Source organism: Ipomoea triloba, chromosome 3 (genome assembly GCF_003576645.1).
Source record: "Ipomoea triloba cultivar NCNSP0323 chromosome 3, ASM357664v1".
NCBI classification, from domain to species: Eukaryota; Viridiplantae; Streptophyta; class Magnoliopsida; order Solanales; family Convolvulaceae; genus Ipomoea; species Ipomoea triloba.
In genome coordinates, this window is record NC_044918.1 from 28,605,031 (window position 1) to 28,624,937 (window position 19,907).

Below are 19,907 nucleotides of genomic sequence, written 5' to 3' on the forward strand. Positions count from 1 at the left end.
AGTGTTAATAAAATACACCACTAATTATAAGAAATGCACAATAATAAAAATGCACAAAAACACCACATAACTTTCATGCCTCTAATTGTGCCTATATATATACATACTTCACTATGCTAATGGATTGTTGGATGGACCAACGTACATGTAATAAGTCAATAATAAGCTTTTCTGTCACGTAGTGAAGGGGACAGGCCCATACCACCATTAAAGAATGTCAAGGTTAAGGTCCGCGTGCACAATTGCAACAATGGATTGACTATTATAATTATTATTTTATTTTTTATTTTTTGTTCCAAAAAAAATTTATTATTATTTTTTTAAAAGGAAATGGATTGACTATTATATTTAACTTTGAGATAATAAATAATTTAGTGTCCCATTTGGCTAGTGCTCAATAATAATAATCCGGTGGTTAGCCAACAAGTTATAAACAATAATTCGAAAGGTAGTAAACAAAGTGGTACTTTGGGCAAAAAAAAAAAGTGGTACTTTAGGCAGGCATAGTAATTCGTATGGCTCTCCTGCAAATAATCTGGTACTGCGTGAATATCTTCATGACAAAGCCTTGGATTGAGCACAATTTAACGTAGCCAACAATGCTGAAAATCTCTTCATGATCAAACTTTATCAATACATGCTTGTGATTAAGCATGCCTAATGTAAATGGCCCTCCAAACCCAATATTGTCGAAGGTTCTTGTGTGAAATTAGCAAGCAAATTTGAATCTGTGAGAGAGGACCTCGACACCGGCATCTGTGAATGTGATGGTTGATTTTGTTGGACTCTCAATGAAAGCACCAATGATAGAGAAAATTGATCGTGTATGTAATTATACGGATCAATAAGCTCGCATAAAATATAATAATGAATGAAAATAGTAAGAATAATGTAATTGAATTAATATTTCCTTGACTGATGAATGAAATTACAAAAAATGTATTGTAAGAAATGAACATGAATGTGTAAATGATATTGAATATGGTAAGTGATGTCTTGTAAGAGAATAAGACATGATCCTGTAATAACTACACATGACTAATATATACAAAAGAAATCTCAACCACTTAGGCTAAACTCATGGTAGGCCACAAGACTAAGTCAAAGCCCATCATTTTAAACCCGGCGACAAGCTCCAAATTTGGAACTCTTTTTGAGCTACTTGGGTTAATGCACTCTCAGACCCCGGATCCCAATTATTGGGCCGTTACCAATATCTCCAAAAACTATACTCAAATTCAACACTCGGACATCCAAAGTTTTGCATAAGGCAAATTATATAGTGGACCATCGTCCCATTACAAAGTGAACTACTTATAAGTGTTTATTTTTAATATTACTGAAATTTCAGTTTTAATATATTATAGATTTATTTTTAAATAATATACTAAAAATAAACATAAAGATAACTAAAAATGAACATATAGTACACTAAAAATGTAATTGTTTACATTCCAATGTGAACCATGATCTGCGGTATAATGATTGTTTCTGTAGAGTTCCTTCAAACTCAGACAAGTAACCACACGCATTCAGTACATTTTAATGAAAAAATCATCTATAAATGATATGAGTTTGCATTCACAGCTAAATCATCATATGAAAGATTGGATGTTTCAAAGTGCAAGTGTTCCTAGACATAAATGTTTTAACTACTAGAAAAAGATGCACAAAATTGAATGAGAAACACAATTAAGCTATGGACTACAACATTTTACTTTACTATTACATAAAGAATAGGAAGGCATGATGTTAGGAAACTAGCTTACAGTACCGGTATTTGAGAGGGGGGATTATAACAAAAACCTGAAGATAATATAAAAACTTGGGTGATGCAGTGATACCCTTCCCTAAATATGACTATATGAGGCCCCCACCTTCATATATTCTTTGAACACACAATGGTACACGAAGTACTAGCTCAATTTGGAGCAACTGCTCCTAGAATGCAAGTTAGTTCCAAGAAACCATCATATCATATGCTTCTAGTCACCTGAGACGTATTTCTTCTCTGCATAGTATTTCTTCTCACTTGCTTCTTTCTTGGCATTCCGTTTCTGCACAAGGTATAAAGACATTAGCTCCAGTCTTCCAGCATGTTATTCATGACGATCGGGTGACTTTCACATGCAACTATCACTATATGTTTTTTTTTGGGTGACGAGGGGAAACCCACAGCCACTACCCGAGAGTATGCACTGGGTGAACCCCGCCTTGTGACCCTAGCCGGCAAAGGACCACAAGGAGGTAAACCAGTCTCGATTGCCCATAGCTGAACGGCTCAAACCAAGAGGGCTGAGATTCGAACTTGTGACCCTGTGGTTATAAGTTTGTATCCTTAGCCATCTTAGCTGTGATTACCCCCTATCACTGTATGTTTGATCACATGTGAAACAAGCAGACGATGACCCTTAATTAACTCTAAAGCAAAGGACCTTACTGGGGCTTTCCCCATCCCTCCAACTGTTTTTTAAAGTCCTAGTGAAGAAAGAACAGTGCCTCGCTCAATAGAAATACAGGGCCGGCCTGATCTAGTTTCTACATTTAGCATAACTTATTGATGATTGAAAATTCAAACTGTTTGCCAAATTGACAGCTAGCTACACTTACAAGCATATTTTACTTTATGCTAGGTTACACAAAGTTGTAACCAAGTATAGAATGAGATCCCAAAATGTAAGAATGACCTTATTAAAAAAAATTAACTTAGCACGCAAGAATTGAAAAGCGGAACACCACATACCACATAGATCTCATGATTGGCAATGATCCTTTGGCCAACTGAAGTGGTGGTAATATCTTTGGGGCTCTGAATTATTCTGAAGATTCCCATGCTTTTAGGAACAGCATAAGGATCACAGGTATCCTGTTTCATGCATAACATTTTAGGAAACTGGTTCTATAATTTGTACGCAAAAATGGATAAACACTGAAGGATAATAGTGAGTAGAGCATGCAGACTTACTTTTGACAAAGAGTTGCTTTCGGAAACAGTGCCATGCACAACAAGCGATATGTTAAATGTTGTTATCTGATCCACAAAAAAATTATAATGGTGCAAAGAATTTAATAATCGGAAGAACATTGCAATGGCACAAGGCATTGTTCAGAAAAGAAAGCAGGAATAATTTTTAATAATTATTATCAGAATGACAAGTTAACATCAAGGATGTTATGATACACTCCCAACATATCATCCGCATCCAACAACACTCGAGGAATATGAGTACATGTTTGTAGCATAATATCAACTTGGAATAAATAAAACTATTCTTATGAAGAGAATCTAAATATTTTGAGACGCTAAGAAACTATAAGAGTCATTTGCATGAGTTTAGTGTATATTCTTAGTAACAATGGCATATAATCACCATCAGATCCATGAGGAAAAGTATGCATAAAGAGTTTACTTAACAAGAAGCAAGATTTTTGGATTAAGTGGATGTAAAGCATACCATATCCTTAGTAATTTCCCAAGGGGCACCTATAATAACTTCATCAACATAACGGGAAGCCAGGACACTAAGACTTCGTTCGTGCAAATTCATAAGTGGATACTGTGTTCCTCGAACTCCACTGCAAGCAAGAAACACTAATCTTTCTCAGTCTGTTATTTGATATTTGGAAACATGGTCATATGTATATACCCATAGGACAAGATTATGGTAATTTCACCATCACTATAGATCATGGGACATCAAAAGTATGAAGCACCTGGTATAAGTTTGTTCAAAGAACATGAAACAAGCCAGACAAAATGTGCTGCTCAACTCATTGTTTTATAGCTAAAAATTGATTTGGATAATTGTCAGTGCAACAGAAGAAATACCTAAGCACAAAAGGTTTCAAGGGGGAGCTTTCCATGTTTCAGGCACATTTCCCTCTTGGAAACTCACAAAAACTGACCCAAAATGTTTTGGGGCAGATTCCATATTCAAAAACATTCAGAAATGCTGTTTCCTAAAAGGTAATGTGTTTCAGTGGTCTAGCTAGAATAATAAACAAATAAATAAATAAAAGTTAGGGTCAAAAGAAACACAAATTCTTATTCCTTTTTCGGACTCTTTACTCTTATATAACCCTATATTTTTTTATAGTGCATATACCCTTTATAGTATATTACTTTTGTTATAATCTAAGATCAGACCAAGATCACTCAACTAGGCTATAATGCACATGGGCCAAACCACACTAAAAGATTGAATCCAATCAATTAGCTAGTCACGGCTAGTGTAACCCATGGCCTTATAAACCCATATGTGTTCTCTTATATTTTCAATGTGGACTCTTAACAACTTTTAATTATAGAACTAGTAGAGAATTAATATTTATGCATATTTAAGAAAAATATTTGCAAACATATCCCTATATTTTTAATATTTACACCTTTCCCCTGCATTTTGGGTCCTACATTGTTTATAATTGCCCTTTTTCTGTGTCCTGTGTCCCTGTTTCCCATTTCTGTACTACATAGAGAAGAAAATTTTCATACCCGACAGTGTTGTCATCATAAATCCCAACTAAAAGAAAATCTCCAAGTTGCCTGGCACTCCTAAGAATCTGAAAGAAAAAAGAGGAGAATTATTGTGATTACTCAAAAACATTTCTAAAGACAAACAAAAATGGACAATACTACTCGGGCTCCCAAGTTCTACTCCCTACTTTTACTCCCTCACTCAATTTTTTCTTGGGACCCACAGGATGAAAATAACTTATCATCTCTTGCCACATCAGGGCGTAGAGATTGGGAGTCCATGTAGTAGAGCGCAAGAAAAACTACAATTGCCGTATTTAAGATAAAAGAACTCTATTTTATGTGGTATATTTAGTATAGCCAGAACTTAAAATGTCCGTTTACTTGTGCTTACAAATGTAACTGTGTAAGTAGTGCTCAGTGGGGGCCACTGTCCCTGGCTCTAAAGCCTATACCACCAAACCTCAACACTAGGATGTGCTTAGCATGTATATTGAATAGGAAATATTTCTAAAGAAATGCTCCAGTCCCCAATTGTTACGAAAGTAAAGAGAAGATTTCTGAATATGTTGTCTTATACTGTCATATAGAAAAGAGAATACAAGCCCTGTAAATAGGTGCTAGAAGACTACGAATAAGAAACAAGTTTCCATATGCCTACCTACCTAAATCCCTAAGACTGCTAATCCATAGAGATTCTATATATTAAAATATTAAATATATATTCCATAACACCAATAATTTAATATGAAATTATGAACACCAAAATGCATGCAGATAGATGAAGGAATTAGCAGCAGAACAACTAATCAAGGGCTCAATGCTACCATTGTCAAAGTATAAATTATATGTACCTCAACATGACCAGCATGGAAGAGGTCAAATGCACCATCAATGTAAACCACACGTTCGTTTGGCCCAGGCCCCTAAAATTAAAAAAATTTAGACCAGTCAGTTAAAGCATCCAGAAAAACAAGTTGCTAACAAGTAGGGACGAATCTTACAATTATAGTTTAGGGACGAGAAGAGAGCACGACCAATAAGTAGGACAAATCCTACAATTACCCTATAACTTAGGGACAAAAAGTGCAATTTTACCTTTATTAATTCATGTATCCTATTTCAAATCATGATTTAAACAGATGATGTGTGAGCAAAACCATATGTCCATATCAATGTTGTACCCCCAGTTATAAAGAAACAAAGTAAAAATAAACTATAGTAGTTTTCTGTACTATTTAAGGAGTATACTTGATGTACCTTGCCATTTGAAAATTGCACTATTCTTCTAGATGTGGGCAAAAAATGTGATATCTGACCACCCTTAGCACAATCTTTCACAGGATTTAAATTCTCAACATTATCAACTTCACCAGATTGAGATGATCCAAAGCAATCTTGTTGACTTTTCATATTCTTCATAGAAGATAGAACCCTTCCTAAAGAAATTAGATTCATATAAGTTACACCAAACAATAACAAGTCTTTCAAGGGAATGACACAAATGAAAATTGTAGCCCCTCTGTCCCCCTTTTTATTGGCCCCTTTTTTTCAGTTGTCCAAAAATGGATAGTCACTATGGAAGTTCAAAAGAAATTTGAAAGCAAAGTTCTCTAAGTGATGATACTATTGGAATATTTTATCCAAAGTAACTAGTAGGTCAAATGAATTGATTTGAGTTTTTCTTAAATATATATGTCTAGTCAAAAGGGTCAATAAATATGGCAAGCAGGGAGTAGTTAACAACAATATATTTCTAGATACTCTAGAGTGCTCCATGTACAGAACAACATAAATATGTAAATAATGTGACAAAAAGAAACAATAAAAACATTAAAAGTAAGGAAGTTCAGCAAATCAAAAGAAACAAAAAATGGGATAAAGTTCGTGTTAGCCGCACACCAACATGATCCCCACAAGCAAAATTATTGGCCAAACAAAGAAAAAAATCAGAAAAGGAACAAGGCATAAATCATTCTCAAATATAAAAGATATAAGATAAAAATGGCACTCGCATGGTATACTACAGACCCAAATGCGCAATGCTTTTTCTTGGTATAGTTACAATGATTTTCATATCAAGACTGTTGAGATGTGGTGTCAAGAGACCTATAAGCTATGAAACTCCCTAGCAGTATTTAGAAATGTAAATCCTTAATTACTTGTTAAAGCAAACAGACCCTATGCTAACTTTTGTCAAATTCAACCAAATTCAAATTCACTGTTAGAGAACGTCAAAAGTACTATTCAGAATGCAGTTCAGCAATAACCTCTTCTCTCCATCTTTTCACCTCCTTAGCCCCTACTTTCAAGCCTCCAACTATAGCTTAAAAAGATATTAGTTCATTATCAGAAATGAAATTAGACACAGAAATGCAACATTCATCTGTTCCTGAAAGCATTATTCTATCATTAATTCTTAAAAACACTTCAACAATGAGCACCATTTCCTCTATCACACACCTTGGTAACCAGGTTTAATTCCCCCATCCCCTCCTCACAGCCAAATAATTCCCACTAATAGCATACATAAAAACATGAAAACAAAGTGCACCAATTTCTTTTAATAACTTACAGAAATATCTGTGATGAAATTTGAGCTAATTATTACACATTGCCAAATTATCTGGAGATGATTTATTTACTCCATTAAACCGATTGGAAAAAGAACCAGCATAAAAATGCAGTGCTCCCTGTGACATTGTGAGACATTGGAAGTACTATCAAGAAAAGCATAATAAGCTAAAGAAATCCCCATTTTTCCAATAAGCAAGGTCAACTATTTAAATTGAAGATGCTTGTCAAACTCATTTGTTTGCATTCCATGTATTGCGTCTCACCATTGCTGTGTTAGCAATAGTTTTTCTACAGCATTATACAATATTCTATTTAAATGGTGAAGCATTTTATATGAAGAACTTCTGGTCTGTAATAATATTATGACTCAGGCTGACTAGACAGGATGAGGGGAAGCTTAAAGTCTAAACTCTAAAGCTGTACTAATTCTTACCTAATGTTCATTTAAGTGGAATCATAGTCTTGAGGTTTACAAGAGCCACCTTTCACATGAAGGGAATAAAAATAAAAAATAATAATTACAAAAAAAAAAAGGACTTCTAGTAGGTCTTCGTTGCAGTTTAACTGAATGCAGAGAGCAAAATAATTGTTATCAGCAAAGATAGCATACAATTACATTCCATAGTACCCAGGAAAGGGTTAAGTTTAGTAAAAGAAACCTTGCAAATATTTGGGGAATATTAGTATATTTTATACTGCAAAAAAGATTTCGTCACCAAGTAAAAACTAGTTTCATCTAAAAAGAATAGGAAGATTATAGTACCTACAATGTCTGTGCTGGAAACACCTTCAGTGCGTTTGATCTGCTTGTAACGACCAGCTTTCTTAGCAAGGGCGTAAGCATCACTTCCATCAGGAAGGAGACAGGGATCATCACCATGTATAATGTAGTCAATCTTGTGCTCATTAAATAGGCGATGCATAAACTCTTCTGTGATTTCATAGGGAGCATTGGCAATGACCTCATCCACCCACTTCAAACCACTAACAAGAGTCAACCTGGAAAATACCTAATATTAGATGTCAGAAAACCATGGGAATGAAGAATAATCTGCGTAGGAACTTTTCATAAACTAAATAGTAAATTTGTCAATGAAAAGCACTATCAGCTTATAAGAATTAAAGAAACAAGTGTGAAAAAAATGTTGAAGTACCAAATAAAGAGCAGAATTAAGACAGATCAAACTGCAGATATTAAGCATAAAAGTTTTTTTTTCCCGGAGATAATTCCATTTTATAAATAAAAAGTATGACTTGGGGATATAAAAGGCACTAAACAACTTATCCCCGTGCCTTTAAACTATTCTCTATAACACAGGAAACCATAGATCAGCAAATACCAATGAAAACAAAAGGAAATTTGAACTTGTCAGTGTCCAAAGTCCTTACTATTTCTTAACTTCTATCCAGGATGGGTTGCAATGTAACTAGGCACAAAGATACAAATTCTTATAGCATGTGGTTTGATCCACAATGGCAAGTTTGGTAACTTGATCATTCCACATTAAGCACAAAGCCAAGGGTATGGCAGCAACAACATGAATGTAGTGGGAGATGAGTTTAAAAGCAGCTGAGGACCATGTCCCAAATGCTTCCCTTAAAAGCATAATATATACAACTATAAAAGGCAACTAAAATCTACATTCAAGTTCCTCTAGTGACTAAGGCTGTCTTGGGTTCAAGGAAGGAAAAGGAGATTGGGAGGAGAGTGAGTGAAAGATTTTGTTCCCCTTCCCACTAACTTTCCTGTTCACCTTTCCATTTAACTTTGAAGCGGTTGAAGCTGCTTGTAAAAGACCTGCCTCATTTTACTTCCAACAAAATATGGTCAGTTCCCCTTTTCAGTTTTCTTTCACCTCTTTTGCACATCCATTTTTGGTCCATACTCTATATAAAATTTGGGACCATTACAATTTAGTTCCCACATTTTCCCCTAATTAGTAGGCACCAGTAAGTATATATTCTCTTTTAACTGCCCACCTATCCAGTGTGTCTTTCTTGTTTGTGGACGTCACAACTATATAGTTTAAAATCCAAATTGTAATATTAGACGGATAACAGTGTCAATAGTGTCAGAAAGTACACTACAAGTTGCATCACTCTGAAAACTGATCTATATGACTGTGACTCTGTGAGACACTTTTATATATCATGAAAACACATCACACTGTAGCAGCAACACTTCATTTTTGTCTTCTAAAATATTTCTAGATATGAGATGAAGCCTAGACATCATGATTAATGTCAACACTTACATTGAATAGGTCAACATATAGGCAGAAACATCATTTTCATGCTATAAAATGGAAAGAGAAACCACATATTGAGACAATAAAAATTTAAAGCATCAAGCAAAAATCAGAGAACATCCATCATTAAGGAGACAGCCCACATTGTAGTTCACCAGCCATCTGAATATATTACAGATTCACTTCTACCTTCAGAAGATATTAATCATATACTAATAAAAACCTTTGCAAGGAAACTTCTTTTTTTTTTAATATTTCTTTCTATGAGAGACTTTTAGATATGGAGTAAAATAAATTTTGAAGAAAATTAACAAACACGAGCAACAATATATTAGCTACAAATGCAGTGTTCATACCTCTCTTCCATGGGTAAAACTGGGGGGCCTTTGTTGACTATAATTTCCTCATCACTGACAACTCCAACAATCAATTCATCTCCCAATGCCTTGGCTTGCCTCAAGGCATTGGCATGGCCATAATGCATCATATCAAAACACCCATCCATATAGACACGGACACGTCTCTTCGCACGTTTTTTCTTGTGAAAGACACTCAAATCAGGTAACAGGTAGGGTAAAGTAGGAACATAGATCCTGCCAAAGTAGCTAGTGGACAGCCCAAGTATGGCTGCCGTAAGCATGATACCACCAAACAGATGAGGGTAGTAACACCCCCCATCCCTGATCCAGCTATTGCTCTCAAATTCCATTGATCCCCACCCTTTTCTCCTTTCTCAGGCCCTTGAAAGCCTCTTTTATTCTCTCACTAAAAGAGGCAAGAAAGAGCCTGCAATTAGAAAATTGAAAGAGTCAAAGACAAGTAAAGTGGATTACACAGCTGGACTTGCTCAAAGTATACACAAAAGTCAATCTGTCTACTACAACTCCAGAAATCAGCAAAAAAGTTTGATACAGTATAACAGTAGCAGCAATATTGATAAATTGAAGAAAAAGTGCAATTAGGAGGAATTAAATCTGAAACAAAATTAGCAAAATAATGTGAAATGTAGCTCACAGCAGCCAAAATGACAGGAAAACAAATCTAATGAGAGAAAAACACAGCAGACACGAAGCTCCGGAAAAAACTCACGAAAAAATGAACAAATAGGAATTAAGATCTGGGCATTGCATAAACGATCATACTATTAACATAAATCCGCACCCATAAAAGCATCAAACGTCGAACATACAACAAATTGCGGCTTAGAATATCATTAAATCAATCCCCAAACTAAATCTTAGTAGCGGATTAGAACAAAAATACATCTCAAAATCAAATATGGAAACTCAACCAAAAAAAAAGGAAACAGGATCAACACCTGAAAGCTGTAAGGTGAGGAAATGGGATTGAGAATTCCTCGAAAACAGATGAATCGGGGATCTCTGAGCTATATGGGTGTGAGTAAACCTCAATAATGTCTGCGCGATGAAACGAAGAATAAAAGAAATTAAAACTGCATGATTCATATGGTGCAATGTAACATTGAAGTTAACGCCACACTAGAAAGAAGACCATATTCTTCGACTGAGGAAAAGCGTGTCAGATCGAATCTTTTACCTTTCTTCCTCTCCCTTAATGGCGAAGGAGAGAAACGTGGACGTGTGAAGGAGAAGCTTGTGTTGTGTATATATATTTTATGTACGGCAAATTATCAAACCTCTTTCTTTGCAAGTTTTATGACAAAGTACTGAATCCGAGATTCTTTTACGCATACAAATAAACGTTGTGTGGAGGAAATTTTTGGACAGGCCAAATTTTGCCGAAAGGTTTCAAATAGATTCTTATTCAGACAATTCGAAAAAGAATAAATTTGAGTTAATATCAAAATATTTCAATCATTACACAGTAGACTATGGTTTACAGAGTTACGTGGACCATGATTTAAAATAGCATTATTTCTTTTATGAAAAGAAACATCAGTTGTTATGTTTTGATGCGAGTCCAATTTTTTTGTAATGTTGTAACGAAATTACAATGTGTATAAAATGAATTTCTTCTTTGTTTATTTTCTTTAGTATTTTTACTTATTTTTAAAATTAATTTTTTATGTTTAACAATACTTTTAGTTTAGTTTCTAAATATATAAATTTTGTATACTAATAGTAATACTAAACTTAATATTTTGACATATTGGATTAAAAATAAATTCAATCAAACCTTGTTTATCGAACTAGACACATAAAATGAGACGGATGGAGTACTTTATATTAAAATCTTAGATTTATTTATATTTTAGATATTTATATTATTGTAAATAATAATAATAATAATAACAACAACAATAATGTAAAACATTGTTATAAATTTGATATTTATATTTTAGGAAATAACTTACATATAACTCCAATATATAATGTGTATATTATTATTATTATTATTATTATTATTATTATTATTGTTGTTGTTGTTGTTGTTGTTGTTGTTGTTGTTGTTATTATTCTTGAAATATATAAGAAAATATATGGTGGATGTGTGTGTATGTATATTGTAATAATAGTGGAAAAGATAACGGATGTTATAACGTTAGGGGTATGTTTGCCCAAAATAATGTATAATACAACTCTTATAGCACAATGTATTAAAAAAATTGTAACAAAAAAATGAACATAAATGAACGGTATAATCTTCATTCACACTATTAGTTTTTAGATAATACATACCTATTCAACTATTGTTGTATGTATTTTTTTTTTTACATCATCTTACTTTTGAGAATAATTCAACATTATTATTACTATATAGAAATTTATCTCTACATAAATCATATTTGTATTCAAAGTTTGAAAGTGTGAAAGGTAAAATACATATATAATTATTACTCCGTATAATTTTAGCATTATTCTAATGACAAACTTAAGTATTATCGCATCTATTAAAAAAAATTATACTACAAATGGTGTAAACAAATTTTATAAATACGATAAAGTTTGCATATCTAAAATAATAGAAATTGTTTAAATATTACTAGCACAAAGTAAATTGATATATGTTAATAGCATATTTGAATAAAAACATGCATTAAAAAGACTAACTAAACTACCTTACATTTGCGGAGATTGAACAAATTAAATGTTATTGGGTGAATATCTCACATCTATATCTATATTATATATAAAAACAATTTCCTCCTCCCAAATTTCCCCCCCAAAACTTAGGGGTATTTTGGTAAAATCATTTATTTTATTTATTTATTATTTTATTATTTTATTAATTATCCATCCTATAATATTATTATGGTAATATGATAATGATAATATGGTAACATTGTTAATATTAATGGGTGATGGGTGATTGGTGATATATAATTGATAATTGATAATATGGTATATGATATTATTCTTAATATTAATATATTAATATATACTAATATTTATTAATTAATTGGTGATTATTTTAAAAAAGAATAATTAATTGGTGATTGGTGATTAGTGATATGGTAATATTGTTATATATTAATATTTATATTGATTGATATTGATATTAATTAATTGATTGGTGATTGGTGATTAGTGATATGGTAATATTGTTATATATTAATATTTATATTGATTGATATTGATATTAATTAATTGATTGGTGATTGGTGATTAGTGATATGGTAATATTGTTATATATTAATATTTATATTGATTGATATTGATATTAATTAATTAATTGGTGATGGGTGATTAGTGATATGATAATCTATATCTATATCTATATATCTATATATATCTATATAATTGACATGTAATTAACTATATTATATAATATTGTAGTAAAATTTTTACATGTCAATCATCTATATTTACATAAAATTAAAATTAATTATACTTTCCTTTTGAAAAATCTTCCATATTATGTTTATCCTCCACTATATAATGATGAGAAATGACTCTTCTCTCACAACGTACCAATATCTGTGCTCTCACTATTAGTTAGAGATCTATAATTTGTAATTCTACGAAGTCGAATATCGAACTTTAACACGCGTAGAATTGTTATGGTATGCGGTATGATTTAATTTTTAGTTGATTCATTCTGCATGTTGGAGATCCTTATGGTGTAGTCTGCATTCCATAGAGTATTTTGTAGTACTGTGATTTAGTTTGATTTTAACAGCTCAATATGCTTTAATTTTTGCTGATAAAGTTTCAAGTAGCTAGGCCAATTTTGCCATGGGCGTATCACGTATGTAAAATTACAATTTTCAGAGTGATTGTAGTGAACAATCAAATGTTTTCTATAATATTATATTTTAATCACATTACTTTGATTGGTAATTTCTAATGGAAAAACATTGTATTGTAACTTTGTATTACAAGATTTTGAATGATAATACCTTATTTAACTATCCATCTTTTTAGTTGTACTGTGCAAAATAACTAGCAATCTACGGATGCTCATCTATATATTGTAGAATTTGCAATCTTGATCTTTCCCATTTACGAATGCTCATGTAATTCGGTAAAAATTGTGGTTACTATACTTGAATAAATCCTCAATTATTCATTCCAATTGTTCGTTTTATCATTCCAATTCTTCATTTTATAAAAAGTGGTGCATTGGAAGCTAAACATTGGTCATTGTATCATTTATTTTTTATTCCAATTATTACTAATCTAATCATTAATTGCACAATACTAATTCACACTTATTAGTTAAAAAATGGTGATTACTATACTTGAATAAATGAAATAATAATATTAAATTTTGTAGCCTCGATTTAAAATCTATTATGTTAATATAATAATAATAATAATAAGAATAATAATAATAATAATAATAATATAATACCCCGTAGTAATAATAATCTAAAATTCTTAATATAATTTTCCTAATATTAATAATAATAATATAATAATAATAATAATCCATAACTCTTAATATAAGCTTGTAACTAAATTTTCCTATTAAATCTGTTTATAAAAGTANATATATATATATATATATATATATATATATATATATATATATATATATATATATATTAATTGGTGATTGGTGATTAGTGATATGGTAATATTGTTATATATTAATATTTATATTGATTGATATTGATATTAATTAATTAATTGGTGATGGGTGATTAGTGATATGATAATCTATATCTATATCTATATATCTATATATATCTATATAATTGACATGTAATTAACTATATTATATAATATTGTAGTAAAATTTTTACATGTCAATCATCTATATTTACATAAAATTAAAATTAATTATACTTTCCTTTTGAAAAATCTTCCATATTATGTTTATCCTCCACTATATAATGATGAGAAATGACTCTTCTCTCACAACGTACCAATATCTGTGCTCTCACTATTAGTTAGAGATCTATAATTTGTAATTCTACGAAGTCGAATATCGAACTTTAACACGCGTAGAATTGTTATGGTATGCGGTATGATTTAATTTTTAGTTGATTCATTCTGCATGTTGGAGATCCTTATGGTGTAGTCTGCATTCCATAGAGTATTTTGTAGTACTGTGATTTAGTTTGATTTTAACAGCTCAATATGCTTTAATTTTTGCTGATAAAGTTTCAAGTAGCTAGGCCAATTTTGCCATGGGCGTATCACGTATGTAAAATTACAATTTTCAGAGTGATTGTAGTGAACAATCAAATGTTTTCTATAATATTATATTTTAATCACATTACTTTGATTGGTAATTTCTAATGGAAAAACATTGTATTGTAACTTTGTATTACAAGATTTTGAATGATAATACCTTATTTAACTATCCATCTTTTTAGTTGTACTGTGCAAAATAACTAGCAATCTACGGATGCTCATCTATATATTGTAGAATTTGCAATCTTGATCTTTCCCATTTACGAATGCTCATGTAATTCGGTAAAAATTGTGGTTACTATACTTGAATAAATCCTCAATTATTCATTCCAATTGTTCGTTTTATCATTCCAATTCTTCATTTTATAAAAAGTGGTGCATTGGAAGCTAAACATTGGTCATTGTATCATTTATTTTTTATTCCAATTATTACTAATCTAATCATTAATTGCACAATACTAATTCACACTTATTAGTTAAAAAATGGTGATTACTATACTTGAATAAATGAAATAATAATATTAAATTTTGTAGCCTCGATTTAAAATCTATTATGTTAATATAATAATAATAATAATAAGAATAATAATAATAATAATAATAATATAATACCCCGTAGTAATAATAATCTAAAATTCTTAATATAATTTTCCTAATATTAATAATAATAATATAATAATAATAATAATCCATAACTCTTAATATAAGCTTGTAACTAAATTTTCCTATTAAATCNAACTATATTTAACATCTAAATTTATTATGGTCATTAAACATAGAGATTTCATTCTTACGATAATTTTATATATTTTTACTTCAGATAATGTCAATTACCCGTGCATTTCATTTGATTACTTTTGAATAAAATCTTAAAAATTATGACAACTAATGAATTAATATTGTTGTTCGTAATATAAATTTTATCAAATCAGTTAACGAAATTGATAATACACATATTACATCCATAATTAGAGGAGATTAACAAAATTATGATAATTATTTCAATTCACGTATTATTATGCTAATTCACATATTATTACGTCCATACAATTATGTAAATTATTTCAATTCACAGATTATTACACATATAAAATTATGCTAATGGTTACTTTGGAATAAAATCTTAATAATTATGGTCATTGAGAAATTAGTTCAAACATTATACTTTTATTAAACGGTTTTTTATACTTGCCGTAATTTTATCTAATCAATTAAAGAAATTAATGGTACACATATATATTACGGACATAATTAAAGAAAATTAAACATACACATATATATTACGGATAAAATTAAAGAAAATTAAACATACACATATTACGTCCATAATTAAACGAAATTAAAATATACATTTTTTTTTAATAATAATATATACTCCTTAATTACCATACTTATTCATAATACATGGATGTCATAATTAGCATAATATTAATCTATACTATATATAAAAACATAAGAATAGTAAAGGCATATTTTAAATTTTAAACAATAGTAAAGGTAAATTAAAAATAGAATGAAAATATTTCAATAATAATATTCTACATCATTAATTAAAAATAGAACAGAAATTAGGTAAAAATACCAGTGGATCTATTATTCTAATTGACTAATTAACTGAAAATAAAAAAAATAGACTAAAAATGAATCTGATGTTACTAATTGATTGAATATATAAAAGGAAATGAATATTAATAATTGACTGTAAATAAAAAAAAATATCCATAATTAACTAAAATGAAAAAGGAAATGGTCATATCATTGCAATTTAATTAAAAAAGGAAAACATTCTACATCATAAATAATAAAGGCATATTATAAACAATATTAAAGATAAATTAAAAAGGAACGGAAATTAAAAATGAAACGGAAATATTTCAATAATAATATTCTACATCATCAATTAAAAATGGAACGAAAATTAGGTAAATATTATTATGTAATTCTTTTCATTTTTTCTAGATAAGGTTGCCTAATATTAATTTACACATAACAATCGGCACTAATAATTTTTAAAAAAAAAACAGAAGAACTGTCGGAGACGTCTGTTTTTTTTTAAATTGTATTATTATTATTATTATTTAATTATTTTAATTAAAATTATTTAAAAAGTTTATTTTAAAATTAGTAACCACCATGTCATCACAATTGTAGGTAAACAGGTCAATTTAGACTCTTTTTTTTTGAAAACATGTCAATTTGTACTTAATTGCATGAGTTTATATAGTTCAGGAATCCAATTGCATTCTTTTTGAGTTCGATGGCCTAATTGCAGTTTTGTGTGTAGTTCAGTGGTTTATTTGACCATTATTCCGAGAAAAATGATATTACTAATTGATTTAAAATATAAAAAGATCGTAATCTATATTCTATACTATATATAAAAGTAAAATCCTCCTATTTCATTCTCCGCCTAAACTTTTGTAGTCTATTAATGAAATTCTCTTCCTTTTGTAAAAGTAAAACTTTTGTAAAATTCTCTTCCTTTTTGTTGGTAGTGTGTGATTTGCAATTCGGATATTATTGGTAGCATAGATGACAACATCATTCAATAAGATTATTGTAACCCCTCGGTTTTTCCGATAAAGTTAAGGCTCGAAAATATTTTTTAAGCTATGACACTTATGAGATGATCTCTCGGTACTTCAGAAGGATTTTTTTTTATAAGTAAGACTAATNACACATATTACATCCATAATTAGAGGAGATTAACAAAATTATGATAATTATTTCAATTCACGTATTATTATGCTAATTCACATATTATTACGTCCATACAATTATGTAAATTATTTCAATTCACAGATTATTACACATATAAAATTATGCTAATGGTTACTTTGGAATAAAATCTTAATAATTATGGTCATTGAGAAATTAGTTCAAACATTATACTTTTATTAAACGGTTTTTTATACTTGCCGTAATTTTATCTAATCAATTAAAGAAATTAATGGTACACATATATATTACGGACATAATTAAAGAAAATTAAACATACACATATATATTACGGATAAAATTAAAGAAAATTAAACATACACATATTACGTCCATAATTAAACGAAATTAAAATATACATTTTTTTTTAATAATAATATATACTCCTTAATTACCATACTTATTCATAATACATGGATGTCATAATTAGCATAATATTAATCTATACTATATATAAAAACATAAGAATAGTAAAGGCATATTTTAAATTTTAAACAATAGTAAAGGTAAATTAAAAATAGAATGAAAATATTTCAATAATAATATTCTACATCATTAATTAAAAATAGAACAGAAATTAGGTAAAAATACCAGTGGATCTATTATTCTAATTGACTAATTAACTGAAAATAAAAAAAATAGACTAAAAATGAATCTGATGTTACTAATTGATTGAATATATAAAAGGAAATGAATATTAATAATTGACTGTAAATAAAAAAAAATATCCATAATTAACTAAAATGAAAAAGGAAATGGTCATATCATTGCAATTTAATTAAAAAAGGAAAACATTCTACATCATAAATAATAAAGGCATATTATAAACAATATTAAAGATAAATTAAAAAGGAACGGAAATTAAAAATGAAACGGAAATATTTCAATAATAATATTCTACATCATCAATTAAAAATGGAACGAAAATTAGGTAAATATTATTATGTAATTCTTTTCATTTTTTCTAGATAAGGTTGCCTAATATTAATTTACACATAACAATCGGCACTAATAATTTTTAAAAAAAAAACAGAAGAACTGTCGGAGACGTCTGTTTTTTTTTAAATTGTATTATTATTATTATTATTTAATTATTTTAATTAAAATTATTTAAAAAGTTTATTTTAAAATTAGTAACCACCATGTCATCACAATTGTAGGTAAACAGGTCAATTTAGACTCTTTTTTTTTGAAAACATGTCAATTTGTACTTAATTGCATGAGTTTATATAGTTCAGGAATCCAATTGCATTCTTTTTGAGTTCGATGGCCTAATTGCAGTTTTGTGTGTAGTTCAGTGGTTTATTTGACCATTATTCCGAGAAAAATGATATTACTAATTGATTTAAAATATAAAAAGATCGTAATCTATATTCTATACTATATATAAAAGTAAAATCCTCCTATTTCATTCTCCGCCTAAACTTTTGTAGTCTATTAATGAAATTCTCTTCCTTTTGTAAAAGTAAAACTTTTGTAAAATTCTCTTCCTTTTTGTTGGTAGTGTGTGATTTGCAATTCGGATATTATTGGTAGCATAGATGACAACATCATTCAATAAGATTATTGTAACCCCTCGGTTTTTCCGATAAAGTTAAGGCTCGAAAATATTTTTTAAGCTATGACACTTATGAGATGATCTCTCGGTACTTTTTTTTAAGCTATGACACTTATGAGATGATCTCTCGGTACTTCTTTTTAAGCTATGACACTTATGAGATGATCTCTCGGTACTTCAGAAGGATTTTTGACACTTATGAGATGATCTCTCGGTACTTCAGAAGGATTTTTTTTTATAAGTAAGACTAATTATCGATAAGCTGCGAACTTTTTTTTTATAAGTAAGACTAATTATCGATAAGCTGCGAACTTTTTTTTTATAAGTAAGACTAATTATCGATAAGCTGCGAACTACGTACCGGTCACGAATCGAGGAAATTTTAAGGACGTAGATTCAATTCGAATTTTTCAGAATTGGGATTATTAAGTATCATACGATTAGGCCTGAATTTTTAATTAGTTCAAGAGAAGTTCTAAATGGACCATAAGGGATAAATGGTTACGGACTCTGAACCTAAATTTGGCGGATTACCGGAAAATTCCCAAAATTGGTGATTTGCGACGGGAATATTTTTACGATAATTTTGGTATTAGAATTTTCCCGAATTAAGTTATAATCCTCCGAACATTCATCAGATTTAAGCACAAACTGGCCAATTAAATTAATATCTTCATAAGGGATCCATGGGGTGATGACATGTGGCAAATCCAATCCTAGACTAAGATTTGGCCATTTAATGTAACATTAATGAGGTATGGAGGCTT

General features: G+C 29.8%; 1 protein-coding gene across 1 annotated transcript; it reads right to left on the reverse strand.

The window, feature by feature from the left end:
- Positions 1 to 1,540: 1,540 nt before the first annotated feature.
- LOC116012721 (ethanolamine-phosphate cytidylyltransferase-like) lies at positions 1,541 to 11,015 on the reverse strand. Its single transcript, XM_031252364.1, has 11 exons — positions 10,858 to 11,015; positions 10,619 to 10,718; positions 9,657 to 10,086; positions 7,815 to 8,050; positions 5,735 to 5,913; positions 5,329 to 5,400; positions 4,493 to 4,560; positions 3,456 to 3,576; positions 2,966 to 3,031; positions 2,744 to 2,866; positions 1,541 to 2,057 (listed from the first exon to the last, which is right to left on the reverse strand). The coding sequence occupies exons 3-11, from the start codon at positions 10,007 to 10,009 to the stop codon at positions 1,986 to 1,988; spliced, it is 1,290 nt and encodes a 429-aa protein (XP_031108224.1). The 5' UTR covers positions 10,010 to 10,086; positions 10,619 to 10,718; positions 10,858 to 11,015; the 3' UTR covers positions 1,541 to 1,985.
- Positions 11,016 to 19,907: the final 8,892 nt, after the last annotated feature.

What these genes read in the sequence shown, in the direction of transcription:
- LOC116012721 (XM_031252364.1), bottom strand. Translation starts at nt 10,009, where the DNA reads ATGGAATTTGAGAGCAATAGCTGGATCAGGGATGGGGGGTGTTACTAC. An exon ending in GTTTTACCCATGGAAGAGAG is followed by an intron (nt 8,051 to 9,656) that starts GTATGAACACTG and finishes GGTATTTTCCAG; the next exon opens with GTTGACTCTTGTTAGTGGTT. An exon ending in TATGATGACAACACTGTCGG is followed by an intron (nt 3,577 to 4,492) that starts GTATGAAAATTT and finishes TCTTGCTTGCAG; the next exon opens with TGGAGTTCGAGGAACACAGT.